This window comes from Tupaia chinensis, unplaced genomic scaffold (genome assembly GCF_000334495.1).
Source record: "Tupaia chinensis unplaced genomic scaffold, TupChi_1.0 Scaffold000287_1, whole genome shotgun sequence".
Lineage (NCBI taxonomy): Eukaryota > Metazoa > Chordata > Mammalia > Scandentia > Tupaiidae > Tupaia > Tupaia belangeri.
The window spans coordinates 911802-926578 of NW_006159771.1; the positions used below are offsets into that span (position 1 = coordinate 911802).

At 58.7% G+C, this 14777-nt stretch overlaps 1 protein-coding gene across 1 annotated transcript in view; it reads left to right on the top strand.

The window, feature by feature from the left end:
* The window catches only part of HIRA (histone cell cycle regulator), a 66746-nt gene that overhangs the window by 34069 nt on the left and 17900 nt on the right, over nt 1-14777 (top strand). The window contains exons 14-23 of the mRNA XM_006150424.1: nt 1374-1571; nt 3380-3541; nt 6777-6981; nt 7614-7718; nt 9335-9483; nt 11467-11628; nt 12420-12478; nt 12781-12886; nt 14062-14184; nt 14603-14735. Coding sequence (XP_006150486.1) covers nt 1374-1571; nt 3380-3541; nt 6777-6981; nt 7614-7718; nt 9335-9483; nt 11467-11628; nt 12420-12478; nt 12781-12886; nt 14062-14184; nt 14603-14735 — 1402 coding nt within the window. The remainder of the gene's footprint in view (nt 1-1373; nt 1572-3379; nt 3542-6776; nt 6982-7613; nt 7719-9334; nt 9484-11466; nt 11629-12419; nt 12479-12780; nt 12887-14061; nt 14185-14602; nt 14736-14777) is intronic.

Below are 14777 nucleotides of genomic sequence, written 5' to 3' on the forward strand. Positions count from 1 at the left end.
GTGATTTCTCGCTTTCTGTCTCTATGTCTCTCTCTGTCTGGCAAGTGTACGTGCCCTATAGCGAAAACCTCTCAAAAAAAAAAAAAATCAACAGTGAATATATATTTCTACTATAATTCCACTTCTAGCAATTTATTCTCATGATATGTGAATCAACGAGTTTAATGACCATTCTGATTCCAGGCATCTTTGGCCACAGGGTGTTCTAAGTGTGTGCTGCATTGACCATGCTAGTTCTGGCAGCAACACTTGAAGGCCTGGGGCAGGGCTCCGGCACTTCGGGACCTGAGGCAGGATGAAGGGGGGGGGGGAAGTGGCCAAGTTCGCAAGCTTACAAGAATGTTCAGGGCCCTCAGTCTTGCAGTATGTGGCCTCCTGTGGCAACAGTGTGGATCACAGAAGTGGCCCTGCAGTTCCTCCACAGAGACGGGGTTAGGTAAATCGGGGCATATTCATCCAGTGGGCCCCCACAGACTTTAGGACAGGGAGGTCCTTCTGTCTGCCGCATGTCATTCCAAGACACGGTTCAGGATGCGCCCCTGTCGAGACTAGGGTGCATCACACAGCCAATAGCACCTGGCCATTTTAACTAGTACTAGTGCGCCTTAGACTCAGCTAAGTACAGCAGACAAAGGGATTCTAATGTGCTTTCTAGTTCTCTGTAACTTTCCAAATTTTCTACCATGGAGATGCAAGGTTCTTCAAAAAGTTCATGGGAAAGAAAAAAAAAAGAAAACCCGAAACACAGTTAGCATAATGGCTATGTCGCTGGACTCCCATGTAGTGACTGCGGTTCGCATCCGGGACCCGGTGACTTAAACTCACGCCGGGCGCGTGTGCGTGCGTGCCCAAGACCCTGAGAAGAGAAGGGAGGAGAAGGGATTGTGGCCTGGCCATCCACCCTGGGGGATGATTTCTCATTTTCTCTCTGTCTTTCTCTCTGTCTGTTGAGCGCACACACCCTATAGCAGAAACCTCTCCCAAAAAAAAGAAAAAAAATGTGTATTGCGGGACCAGCAGTTAGCGTAATGGCTATGTCGCTGGACTCCCATGTGATCTACCACGGTTCGAGTCCCAGACCCGGTGGCTTAAACTCACGCCAGGCATGTGTGTGTGCGCGGAGGAGAAGGGATTGTGGCATGCCCTGGCGGTGATTTCTCACTTTCTGTCTGTCTGGCGAGTTCACTCGCCCTATAGCAAAAACCTCTCCAAAAAAAACCAGTGTATTGCCGCCAAATTAAGTTGTACTTTAAATTCCACTTTTCTGCGCACTTTTGTGAAGTCCCCTCGTAAATCACCTTTGGACCCAGAAAGCAGTCCTTTAGAAGGTAACGCGGCGTCTGACGTTGGCCTTCTGTTCTTGCTGACGACAGGGACTTCTCCACGGCGTTCTTTAACAGCATCCCGCTCTCGGGCTCCCTGCCGGGCTCCATGCTGTCCTCTCACAGCAGCCCCCAGCTCCTGCCACTGGACTCCAGCACCCCCAACTCGTTCGGCACCTCCAAAGCTTGCACAGAGCCTGTGGCAGCCGCCGGGGCCAGGCCCGCAGCAGATTCTGTCAACAAGGACAGGTTAGTGGGCACCAAGGCTTGCTCCTGTCCCTGGAGGAAGTCCAGGATTGGACTCGGTTCTGGAGGCTGAGAACGGTCTTCTGTGTGCACTTCGGTAAAGCAAGAAACACTTGGTTTCGGATGAGAGCCTACTCGGAACGGAGGGCTAGTTCACGCGAGTGGGATACACAGGGCCGTGAGGACTTCACTGGAGACTGTCGTGAAATGCCACCCACCACAGGGTCAGCCCCCTTCAGCAGGTCTCCACTGGAACCGGCTTCGGCCTGCACCCCCCTGCGCCAGGGGCTGATGCCGGGAGTGGCACCACCCAGTCTATCCCAGCCAGCCGGCTCCTGTGAAGGGCACAGGCTCCCTCACTCACAGGGCTGTGGGCTCAGCTCATGTCTTCACTGGCCATTCCTCGGAAACCAAGTCTAGGCCGAGAATGGACCTGGGCAGGCATGAGTAAGAGCCTGGAGCAGGCGTCAGCCCAGCCCCTGCTCGGCCATGCTCTGTCCCAGGGCCCAGTCCCCTGTAGGGGATCGCCGAGTGAGTCCTCGTCCTCAGGGAGTGTAGGCTGTTGGGAGAGTTTCCAGGGCTCTTCTGGGGCACACAGGGCAGAACTGGCCAGTCATCTGAGGGTGGTTGGCGGGCACGTGCTGGGGAGGCTTCTCAGAGGGTGCTCCACCCAGGGATCCAACAGGCCAGCCAAGGGAGGTGGGTGGGGAGTGGGGACAGCAGTGAGAGCAGAGCCCCGAGCCCCTCTAGAAGGCGGAAGGGGAGAGACACTGGGTCTCTGCTGAGCCAGGTGATCCAGGCTCTTCCCCAGAGTGGAAACACAGGCTTTGGGACGTGCCTGTCAGGAAGCTGACTCCAGGCGGCAGTGCTGCCCAGGTCTGCCTGCTTGCCAGTACACACAGCTGACCCCGTGGGAGTGCTTCCCCAGTGCGAGGGCTGGGTCTCCTGTGTGACAGCCTCCGTTTCTGGGTTCTGGCTTCATGGCTTGGAGGCAGGCACCACGCCTGCAGTCTGACTGCTTTGAGGAAACGGTGGGGGCGGATCAGAAGAGGAGACGGAATAGTAAGGCCAGTTAGGAAGTGGAGCACCCAGGGAGGAAGGGCGTCTGAGGACAGACAGCCTCTCTCCAGCCGGGAGAGAGGTTTCAGAGTGGGTGCCGCAGACCGCGGTGGTCACAGGCCATGGAGAAGCATGAGAGGACTGTGCAGGTGGGCGGTGGTGGAGGGCATTAGCCTGGACGTGGCCAAAGGGCCCAGTGGTTCGGGGCCCAAGCATGTGGGAAGGGCCCGGGCAGACTCAGGCCTGGACCTCCTCCCTTGTGGAGTAGAAGGTAGGGGTGGGCGAGCACTTAACAGGAGTATTAAGAATCTGTCGTCACAGAGGTGGGGCGGGCTTCCCAGGAAGCAGGGTGAAAGCCAGGAGCAGACCTTAATGGGCCAGGCTTTAAGGTCCAGGGTGGTGGCTTTCTCATCAGACCCGAGTGGAAGTGGGAGAGGCTGGTGGTTGAAGTGTGAGATGCTCAGACAGGGCTATGCAGTTAGAAAAAGGGTTGTAAGAACCACTGCCTAAGCCTCATGCTACCCCCAAAAGCTTTCGGAACAATGCCGGGGGGCATGTGTGAACACATTCGCTCACGACTTCTCGGGCCCAAAATTTGACACACTGAGTTTAGCGAAATTGCCGGGAAAATGTCAGGGTTATGGAAGTTTGGTATTCGTGCCCCTTTCGATAGGCTCCCAGTAATGCTGACCCTAGACCTCCAGCCCATTCAGGACTGTGCTTGACGTGCGTCCCATCTCCTCCACCCCCAGTGTGAACGCTACCTCGACTCCTGCTGCACTGTCACCCTCCGTGTTAACCACCCCGTCCAAGATCGAACCCATGAAGGCGTTTGACTCCCGATTCACAGAGCGGTCCAAAGCTACGCCCGGCGCCCCTGCCTTGACCAGTGTGACTCCATCAGCCGTGGAAAGGTAGGTGGTCACCGTGCGGGGCCCAGAGAGGACAGACGCAAGCGTGGGCCCGCGACGCCGCATCAGCTCCCACTCAGCAGCCTGAATCCCATCCCTCTGGGATGCGGGACACGGAAGTACGCCAGCAGAGCCCCGAAGTGAGCCGCCAGGTCCGAAGCTGCTTACGTGGGCAGGTGGGGGAGGATGCCGTGTGTGAAAGAACGGGGACCGTGGGGACAGGGCTGTGGGTGCAGAGTCCGTGCTGAGACTAACACCGTCGTCCGAGGGAGGGCTGGAGGCTCTGGTGCTGGCAGTGCACCACTCACACTGACGCCTTTCTGCCTGGGAATGATCGGGGCTGGGGGCAGACACAGGCGATGTAGCGGAGGGCTTTTCCAGAGGGTGGCGTTCTGGCGTTCTCTGTGCTATTTGTCCATTCTCAGCATCTCTCCCAGCACACGGCAGCCGAGTCAGGTGGGCCATGGTTTATTTCTTGAGATGCAGGAGAGCGCCCTCTTGAGGCAGCCAAGTAAGCGCCGTCTCTGTTGTTAGCATTAGGCTTCTGTGCCCCCTCGGAGGCCCGGGCGGCTCCCTGCAAGCCCACCATGGCAGGGCATTCGCCACGCACCCCAGGGAGTTGGGCTCTCGGAGAGCTGGACACAGCTGGGCCACCTTCTCCACGGGAGCCCAGGGCTTAAGAGCTGTCTTCACGGGGCTGCATCCTGCAGTAAGGAGACTAGGGCTGTGCCGTCACCAGCCTAGCCTGTGCCATTGCCAGGAGATACCGGGACACTGGTTGGAGACCTGCAGTAGCCACCAGGCAGCAGGGTCCCATGAAGGAGCACGCATGCGAGACACATCTGCTGTCAGTGTTCTCTGGAAGTTAAGGCCGCAGTGTTCTGTCCCCGGGGTTTTCCTCACAGTCCCAAAACTGCTGACCTGGGCAGGGTCTGTTCCCCTTGGATAAATCCCTGGAAGCCAGTATGAGAGGACCCTGCCTTCCCGTCCGATGCAGTAACCAACCTTGGTGTAGGAGCTAGTACTCGACTCCGTAATGTGGTCACGCTGCCTTTGGTGTGAACCATTCCGCACGGTCTTTTCGCCGAGCAGTTTCTCTGTCCGCACTACGGAGCATGTGAAGGCCTTCCTCCACTAGAGCACTTGAGACGCTGGGTGCGGGGTGGCTCGCGCCCCTCAGGCACAGCTGTCGGGAGGCGAGAAGCCAGTGAGGGCAGGACCACGCTGGGGTGTGCTCCTCACAGACCCCCGGAGGGCGGGCTGTTGGGTTTGTCCCGGCTTTTCACTTGAAGCTGGCCGTGAGCAAGCATTCACTGGGGTGGGGCCCCCTGAGCATCTGGTGAGCGCCCAAGAGCCGGGCACTAAACCCTCAGGAGCCAGGTGGGGTCCTCATACGAGGGAGACGGGTGAAATTAGCCTCAGTATCTTTCTCTTTCCTTTTCTCTCTTTTCCATCTTTATTTTAAATTTGTCAGAGGGTGTACACGCTTGCCAGAGAAAGAGGAAAGGGGAAGGCATCCCCCGTGGGGAATGGTCACGCCACAAAAACTTCTCCATTTCCTCTTCTTTCTGTCCTGTCGAGATTTGGGAGCACACATCCACACACACCCAGCGTGTTTCTCAAGCTCGCAGGTACAGAACTGCAGAGTCAGCCCCATGGGATTTGGCTGCCCTAACTGCCAGGCCACAGAGCTGGCTCAAGGCCCAATGTCTTTAATAAAGGCTTTACAGAAGACTCATCCGCGGTAGTGTGAGCAGTAGGATCCCGCTATGGAAGGCTGGGGCCATAGGGAGGACCCGTTTCAGTTCCTGGACCAACCGAAACAGTCCAGGTGTGGTGGTCCATCCCCGTAGTCCTAACTAGCGTGGAGACTGGGCAGGACGATCATGGCATAGCAAGACCATCAAAAATACCCTTCCCAGGACCAGCAGGTGGTGTAATGATCACGTCACTGGACTCCCAGATAGTCGACCAGGGTTCAAGTCCCGGACCCAGGGGCTTGAAACTCATGCCGGGCGGGCGCATGTGTATGCGTGCCCAAGATCCTGAGAGGAGACTAGAGGAGGAGGAATTGTGGCGTGGCCATCCCCCCTGGATGGTGATTTCTCTCTTTCCTGTCTCTCAGTCTCTCTGGCAAGTGCACATCCCCTATAGCAAAAATCTCTCTAAAAAGGGTGAAAAAAAAAAAAAAGAAAACCTCTCTCCAGGGCAGTAGGTGGTGTAGTGGCTAAGGCACTAGGCCCCCAAATGGCTGACCATGTTTCAAACCCCAGCAATTTGAAAATCATGCTGGTGTATGTGTATATGTGCCCAGAATCCCAAGAGAAGAATAGAAGAGCTTGTGATATGGGGGTGATTTCTCACTTTCCTTCCTTCTCTGCCCCTCTCCAACAAGCGCATGCACCCTTTAACAAAAACATCTAAAAAATACAAATTAAAAGTACGCGACATAGGTCAGATAGGTGCCCTTTTACAGAATACTTCCAGTCCCACGCTTCCACGCCCTACAGCATCGCTACTGCTTATATTACTTACTCACAGGCTGTCACCGCCCAGTATGTGGTTGCTGTTATCGTGTGGACGAAAAGTTACCTCTTAGGTCCATCAAGACCAGAAAAAATAAAAAATCTCATTTAACATTCATGTATCCATTCTCTAACACGCTTCCTTTCTTCATGTAGATGTACGTTTCTGACTTGGATCGTTTCCCTTCTCTCTGGAAAACATGTAACTTTTTTTTTTTTTGGAGAGGTTTTCACTGTAGGGCACGTGTACTCGCCAGACAGACAGAAAGAGACATAGAGACAGAAAGCGAGAAATCACCCCCCAGGGGGGATGGCCACACCGCAATCTCTTCTCCTCTGTTCTCCTCTCAGGATCTTGGACACGCACGTACACGTGCCCGGCGTGAGTTTTAAGCCACCGGGTCCGGGACGTGAACCGCGGTCAACTACATGGGAGTCCAGCGACATAGCCGTTACGCTAACTGCTGGTCCCTGGAAAACATGTAACATTTCTGACAAGGCCGGTCTCTGGCTGCAGACTCCCTCGGGTGTTTGCTTTTTGTCTGAGAAAGTATTTCTCCTTCACTTTGGGGGAGTGATGTCACAGGATACAGAACTCTAGATGGGGGTTGGGTTTTGTTTTTTTGTTTTAACACTTCTCTAAGTATTTCAGTTCACTCTGTTCTTGCATGAATGGTTCCTAAAGGGCAGTGTGCTGTCACGTTTCTGCGCAGGTTAAAAGAGCAGAACCTTGTGAAAGAGCTGAGGCCCCGGGACCTGCTGGAAAGCAGTAGTGACAGTGATGAGAAGATCCCTTTGGCCAAGCCTTCCTCACTCTCTAAGCGAAAGCTCGAGCTGGAGGTGGAGACCGTGGAAAAGAAGAAGAAAGGGCGCCCTCGGAAGGACTCCCGTCTCATGCCCATGTCTCTGTCTGTCCAGGTGAGGCTGGCGGGCCCGTCCACCTTCCCCACCCAACTCCCCGCGCTCAGAACTGAGGCTCCACCTGCCACGGTGTGCCTTACCCACATGGGATGCCTTGGAAACCAGATGTCTTAGAACTGCACCCTGAAGGGACCAGCAGTTAATGTAATGGCTATGTTGTTGGACTCCCATGTAGTCGACCGCGGTTCGAGTCCCGGACCCGGTGGCTTAAACTCACGCCGGGCGTGTGTGTGCGTGCCCAAGATCCTGAGAGGAGAATGGAGGAGAAGGGATTGTGGCGTGGCCATGCCCCCTGGGGGGTGATTTCTCTCTTTCTGTCTCTGTCTCTCTGTCTTTCTGGTGAGCACATGCGCCCTATAGCTTAACTTCCCAAAAACTAAAAAAAAGAACTGCACCCCGGCATGTACTGTGGAGACCACACTCTCCTTGGACCTGCCCTTGACCCACCAGAGCCCCCGAGCAGGTCCCCTGGTCAGCTGCTTGTCTGAAAAGTGGGGATCATTATAGCAATCCCCATGCTTTCCCTGTCAGCAGATGGAGATACCCAGCCACCCCCGGCTGACTTAACTTGACCCTCGCTAGCCGTGCCACACTGGGGCAGGGCTCAGGGGCATTTCTGGCTCTTCCAGTCTCCAGCCACCCTGACTGCAGAGAAGGAGGCCATCTGTCTGTCTGCACCAGCACTTGCACTGAGGCTGCCGGTTCCGGGCCCCCAGAGAGCATTCACCCTCCAGGTGAGTGCTTGACCCTTGGCCTCACAGATGCACATACCACACACTCGTTCTCTCCCCACCCCTCCCCCGTCTTGTCACGGCCTTGGGGCTGGTTTCCGGTGGCTCTCCGTCACCTTCTGCAGGACGGCGTGCAGCCGCTCAGGGAGTCTGCATGTCTTAGCGAGATCTGGAGCCTCCCCTCCACCCCACGCCTCTCTGTCCCGACGGCCAGCTGCTCTTACGTCGCATCTTCTGAGTGTGCAGCTGGCCGTGACTCGTCTCGGCTCCTCCTAGGAGCTTCCTCTGCCTCCGCACTCCGCCCTGGGCAGCCTCAGCCTCGGTGCCGTTTGGACTGCACAGCTGTGGGCTGTCTCCCGACCATCCTGTCAGCCTTGTCTGCTTCCCAGTGCCTGGCCCAGAGTCATCACAGCTGTTAGAACCCCCCGTAACTGTGCTTTTTCACAGCACATCTAGACCAAATAATCCTTTATACCCAGAAGCCCTCTGCTCTCAGCCCAGCTCCAGGGCCAGGCCTCTCCCACCACTCGTCACCCACACTGCTGCCTCTGCGAGCCTCAGGCAGCCTTGGACCCTGTGTGCTGATCAGTCCCCACTGATCACACTGACCCCAGCCCAGGCTGGTCCTCCCAGGGCACCGGAAAGCAGGTGCCAGCTCTCCCCAGCCATAGGTCCTTCTGGGCCACGATACGAAAGAGTGAAGCAGGTGGATCCTGCAGGTGGGGACTCAGGGTTTGTTCTTGTCACTGACGTGAGTGGAAAGAGGGCGCCTCCAGCAGTCTACACTCAGACATGCTCTTGTACACTCAGGTTCAAGAGAGTCCCTCCTGGTTCCCTGACAGAGTGCCTCCTGATGCCCTGCTGCTTAGCCTTTGGCACAGAATTCCCCTCTCACATTGCTCCAGCCCTCCCGTGAGGTGTATTTACTGCCGAGTCCTGCTTGGGGCTGTTGGTTTCTGGGTGCCCCTGCAGAGGCTCTGAGCCACACACCGCCGTCTGCTCTAGTTCACATGTGCAGGCTGTCTGGCAGCTCCACCTGATCCCCCATGCAGAATACCTGCGGGTCAGCTCCCAGACGTGCACGAGGCCAAGCACACTGGTGTGTGCCATGCTGGCGACACTCCTGCCCGCCCGGTCTCAGCCAAGCAGACGGAGTGCCCACTGCCACAGGAACTACAGGGCATTCGGGGATGTCCTGGTCCCCTCTTCCCAGCACTGTTGCAGGTTCTGTTCTTGCCAGAAACAGTAGCGGGAGGTTAGAACCCCGTCCTCACACCCAGCTCCGTCCTGGCTGGCCAGAGTCCTTACTCGCATGTGCCCTTGGGTAGGTCACCTTTGGGGGACAAGGCACTAGATCGGAGACTTTGGGGTCTTTGGCTATGACAGAGTGACAGGGTGGAAACTAGTTCCCAGCATTCCCCTAGCCCCAGAGGGCCACACAGCCAGCCCCCAGCCCTCCCACCCATCCTCTGCTGGCGAGTCGGCTAGTCTGTGTCCTGTCTTCGCCCTCCTTAAGGCCCCAGGCCGCGAGGCCTCTGAACATTTCATCTGCCCTGGGGCCACTTCTGAGCATACCTGCTGTTGCCTGAAAAGATGCACATTTGCTTTCCTCCATCCAGGTGAGTTCCGACCCCTCCATGTACATCGAAGTGGAGAATGAAGTGACAGCCGTGGGGGGCGTGAAGCTGAGCCGGCTGAAGTGCAACCGGGAAGGGAAGGAGTGGGAGACGGTGCTCACCAGCCGGATCCTCACTGCCGCTGGCAGCTGGTAAGGGCAGGCGGGGGCCTTAGCCCAGCCAGCGTGTCCTGTACAGCAGGCACCACGTGCTCTGTGGGGCTCTCCTGGGATGTGGCCTGAGGAGGTGGTGGTCCCTCATGTGCCGGCTCCCACAGAGACCCACGCAGGTCCTCACTCCAGGCAAAACAGGTGCATTTGTCGTCTCAGTTCCAGCAGCACCAGGGAAGCCGGCATCCTTATCCCCAGGTTACAGGTGGAGGAACAGCCTCAGGAGGTACCCAGGCCGGGCTTTGAAGCTGGTAGTCTAGATTCCCTGTTCTGGCCGCACCCCCAGAGTTTCAGGCTGCAGGTCAAGATCTACCTGGCTCTGTTCGGCCTGAGCTGGTTCTTTCTCTGGACTTCAGACTGTGATCCAGTTGTCAGGGTGGATGTCTGACCGTCCACCAGGTCCCCAGCCCAGCCTCCCCAGACCCAGCACTGAGGAGACTGATCCAGTGGCAGTCACCCGGGTCTTCCCGCGGGATCCTGGAGCCACGTGTGCGCCTGGCTCTGCCTGCACTCCGTCTGGAAAGAGGGTCAGCGTTTCCCTCTAGGACCTGTCAGGCACGGGCCCAGTTAGGCCTGTGTGGCAACTGTTCTTATCGGGGTCTTGCTAGGGGATCATTCAGAATCTTTTTCAGGGGACCCCTACCGTCTAGCACACACCCCATGTAGCTGCTTTCACATGTGGCTGTAGACTGTTAGACTTAGGTCAGAATTCCCAGGAGCCTTGAGCAAGGTCACAGGCAGGACCCCAGCATTCCGTTCCCCCTGGGGCCCTCCCTTGGGGTGAGCCTGTTCAGCTCTCAGTCCTAGGCACCTGTGTGGCAGGCGCTGTTCTGGGCTCCACTCTACTCCCTGTCCCAAGGCAACTGGCAGCCCCCACTGGGGGCCGAGGGCACACACAGCAGCTGCTGGGGAGGCCTGTCCAGCAAGCCAGGACCTCCCCTCCTACCCAGGCCCAGCCGGCCCACCTTCCCCACACTGAACCCCACAGGGGTGCTTCCTTCGCAGGCTTACAGAAGGTGCCAGCCCTCAGACAGAGCGCAGCCACGGCACCTCAGAGCACGCCACGCGGGTGTGTCCTGCTCACAGCTTTCCCTCAGTCGCGCTCAGCGTAGACATGTGTCCACGAGTCTCCTCACTGGGCCGCTCCTTCTCAGGAGTCAGTAGCAGCAGTGTCAATAGGAGGGCAGTTGGTGGAGCTCTGCCCTTACCTGACCTCTTACGGTGAGCCCACCAGGGCCAGAGGGGCCTTGCCATGCAGACCCAGGCATTGGCTTAGCAGGTAGAAGCGATACAAGGTAGAGCTGAGTGGTCAGCTGTGACCAGGGGCCCCCGTGCAGGCTGCACACCTGCTCCCTGCTCCCCGAGATCTGAGCGCTGGCCTCACCCTGGGCCTCTAGAGGGCCCTCTCCAGGAAGGCAAGCAGCCTATGTGTGCTGGGCACCCCCAGAGCTGCTGGCTGCTGGGGGTGCTGGCCTGGACAGCCTCCAGACATCGCGCTCAGGGTGACAGGCTGCTCCTGCCCCAGCCTAACGGCCCTCTGAGCACAGAGCTGGCGTCCCCTCCAGAGGTGCACCCCTGTGTCCTCATCTTCAGCCTACCTCAGCAGAGACCTCAGGGCTCTGGCTAGTTACAGCCTGAGACTCACGTGGGTGCTGGGTGGACTCACCAAGAGCAAGACCGCCTCCAGGGTGACTCACGTGCACAGCCTCAGGGTGAACTCCGGACGGCACGAGCGGCTCTGTGTGCAGGCAGGCGGCAGAAGTCTTCCATCGGAGCCCTCAGGCAGGCTCGGTCAGCCTGGTCCCTGCCCTGGCCCAGTCCTCGTGACAGCCCCATCCTGGCTGTTCCTCCGCTGCGCTGCAGGGGAAGGCCGTGTCAGGCCGAGGCAGAGGGAGAGTCTGCATTTCCCAGGGCCTGTGTGTGCTGCGGTGCTGGTCCCCATGACACCTGCCCTCCCCTTCTCAGTGACGTGGTGTGTGTCGCCTGTGAGAAGAGGATGCTGTCGGTGTTCTCCACCTGTGGTCGCCGCCTCCTCCCTCCCATCCTCCTGCCGTCCCCCATCTCCACGTTGCACTGCACAGGCTCCTACGTCATGGCACTCACCGCTGCGGCCACGCTGTCCGTCTGGTGAGAAGCAGGCAAGGGTGGGCAGGTTCCGGGCAGGGTGGGGCCGTGCAGTCCCACCTTCCTGCAGGGGCAGGGAAGGCCGTGCAGAGGGCCTGCCGTCAGCCCCGGAGGAGGCCCGAGCAGTCCCGGCGTTGCTCGCATGGACCGCCGCTGTGGACTGCAGGCTGAGCAGGGGGCTGTGCGAGGGGAAGTGAGGCAGCCTGCCCTACTGTCGTCTGTACCGGAGCAGGCCACATGACATCACACTGCCCAGTTGCATGTGGCAGGGTCTTTTAGGTTTTTTGCTATATATCACATGCACTTGACAGAGAGAGGGAAAGTGAAAGGTCACCCCCAGAGGGATGGCCACACCGTAGTTCCTTCTCCACTCTCCTCTCAGGATTTTGGGCACCCACATTCTCCTGGTGTGATATTTGAGCCGCCAGGTCTGGGACTCGAATTGGAGTTGGCCGTGTGGGAGCCCAGCGCCTTAACCACCATACCCCCTACTAGTCCCTGAAACGGGTCATCAGGAGTGGGAGCTCAGCTGACCTGGTGTGGCTGCTGCGGCCCGGCTTCTCCAAGAGCCGGCACAGGTGTCAAGGTGGCCCCCTGGATCCGTTGCCTGGACCCTGTGCGGTAGATGTGTCAGAAGAAGCTTGGTGGCACGTGGGGGCAGAAGCCCCTCGGATCCCAGATCCCTTTCACTAGGACAGTGCCGGGCGGGGGCACACACAGGGCCTGGGGTGTCTGAGCAGGCCAGGTTCAGGCGCGTTGACCCCGGTAGAGTAAGCTGCCCCGTTTTCTCCTAGGGATGTTCACAGGCAGGTGGTTGTGGTAAAAGAAGAGTCTCTACACTCCATCTTGGCAGGTAACCCAGCCCACGGGCCACCCTCCTCCCCGCGGGATTGGGTCCCAGGGTGATGCAGAGGAGCTCTGCTCGACCAGACCCCAGGGGGGCAGGGGTGCGTTTACACTCAGGAGGACATGGGCATGCTGAGGAGCCTGGCGGGTGGCAGTGGGGACGGTGCGTGCAGAGGCCCTGGCAGCCCTCCCTGCAGCCGAAGCACTCATGCTGGGGCCACGGGAGCCGTGCTCAGATGTCCCCTTTGGTGACGTGCAAACACGTGCCGACCAGGACACACCAGAACTCGTTCCCGTGCTTTTCCCCAGGCAGTGACATGACGGTGTCGCAGATCTTGCTGACTCAGCACGGAATCCCAGTGATGAACCTGTCCGATGGGAAGGCGTACTGCTTTAACCCGGCCCTGTCCACGTGGTAAGCCAGCTGCCCCCACTCCCCGAGAGTCCAGCCACTCCGGGCAGCAGAGCAAGGGCTGTGGGTCCCGCCATCAGGCCTGCTGGGCCCTGCTTCCCCTGAGAGTTGGACCCCTGAGTGCAGGTCCCAGGGACAGCCAGGAGATTAACTGTCCCCGTGGGACACTGCTGGCCCACAGCACTCCGCCCTCGGTGCCTGTGCAGGGGGACTGTCCTGTCCTGAGCTTTTTCTAGAGACACTTTACTTGGAATAAGCATTTGGATGTTGTGAGGCCCTGGGGATGTGTCTGCAGGATGGCCGCCTCGGCCGGCGCCGACGTTGCCGAGCTGGCCCCGTAGGTGTGTCTGCAGGATGGCCGCCTCGGCCGGTGCCGACATCGGTGAGCTGGCCCCGACCAGTGCAGGTCAGACTCGGTGGGTGTGCTAGGGGCAAGGTAGCACTTAAACCGATGCAGCGAGTTAGTGGGGGTGCATTCGCTCTCCCAGATGTCAAAGTCCGTGCTCTTCCTCCTTCACCTTTGGCTCGTCAGAACCAAAGTTTGATCCCTTCTAGCCCCTTGTCTGTTAAGAGCTGCCAAGCGCCAGCCTGTACTCATTGGGATTTCTTGAATTAAAAAAAAAATTCTCTACCACCTGCTTTCTCAGAGTGCAGAGTGTGTGCTGTATACGCTGTAATAACGGGAGCAAGCTGATTACTCCGGAACACGTGCTGGCTCTGCGTGGGCATCTTTGTATTTTGGACACATTTATGAAGGCATCTGGCCATCTCTAAAGTATTTGAAGACTGTTTTTTTAGCAAGGATGTGCAGGGTCCACGTGGAGTGGAGGACTGTCTGCCTGGGGATGGAGTGGAGGCACAGAGAGACTAGAGGCCAGGCCTTTCGTGGCATCTGGCAGAGACACGTGGGCCCTGGGGCGGCCGATGGCCATCAGCAAGCCGGCGTGCCAAGCACGCTCCACCCGCAGCTCGTCGGGAGCAAAGGCTGGAGCTCCAGTGTTCGCAGGGAGCCCACACCAGTGCCCTGCACTGTCATTACCGTTCCCTCTGGAACGATCACTAACCAGACCCTTCGCCAGCACTGGGGTGCGTCAGTGGTGCCCACCCCTCTGTCCTCCCCCAGCCTCCCCTGGCAGACCTCCAGATGTCCCTGAGCTCTGCTGCCTTTGTCCCCCCAGGAACCTGGTCTCTGACAAGCAGGACTCACTGGCTCAGTGCGCAGACTTCAGGAGCAGCCTGCCATCCCAGGACGCCATGCTGTGCTCAGGACCCTTAGCCATAATCCAGGGCCGCACCTCCAAGTACGTGACCCACATGGCAAGGGCACCGTCAGCAGTCCTGTCCCCGGGCCCCAGTACAGGCGGGGCGACGCCGGCCAGGGGTGCCAGGGGTGCGGGCCCATGTCGTGCAATGCCTTGTAGAGGCGGCTAGGATTTCGGCCCTGTCACTTAGGGGCCCCCGCGGCCCTCTGAGGGTGCTGAGGCAGAGCTAGCCACGCGGGGGTAATATTTAGGGTGGAGAGCTGGGGCACTGGCCTGTCGTCTCGGACACCTCGATGGCAGGTCCAGGCTGCTAGAAGGCCTGGGGCCGAGGTGCTGGCCACCGAGGAGTCTTTAGCTGGTGCCCACCACCCTGCCGGCTCCTCATGGTGCCCCGGGCACACTGGCCTGTAGCCTTTGTGCAGTGCCCCGGCCTCATCCCGCGCCTCCGTCTCTGCAGCTCGGGAAGGCAGGCTGCCCGGCTCTTCTCGGTGCCTCACGTGGTGCAGCAAGAGACCACCCTGGCCTACCTAGAGAGCCAGGTCGCGGCGGCACTCACCCTGCAGTCCAGCCACGAGTACCGCCACTGGCTGGTGCCCCACACGCGGGGTCGCCTCGACGCAGGGGAGCAGACC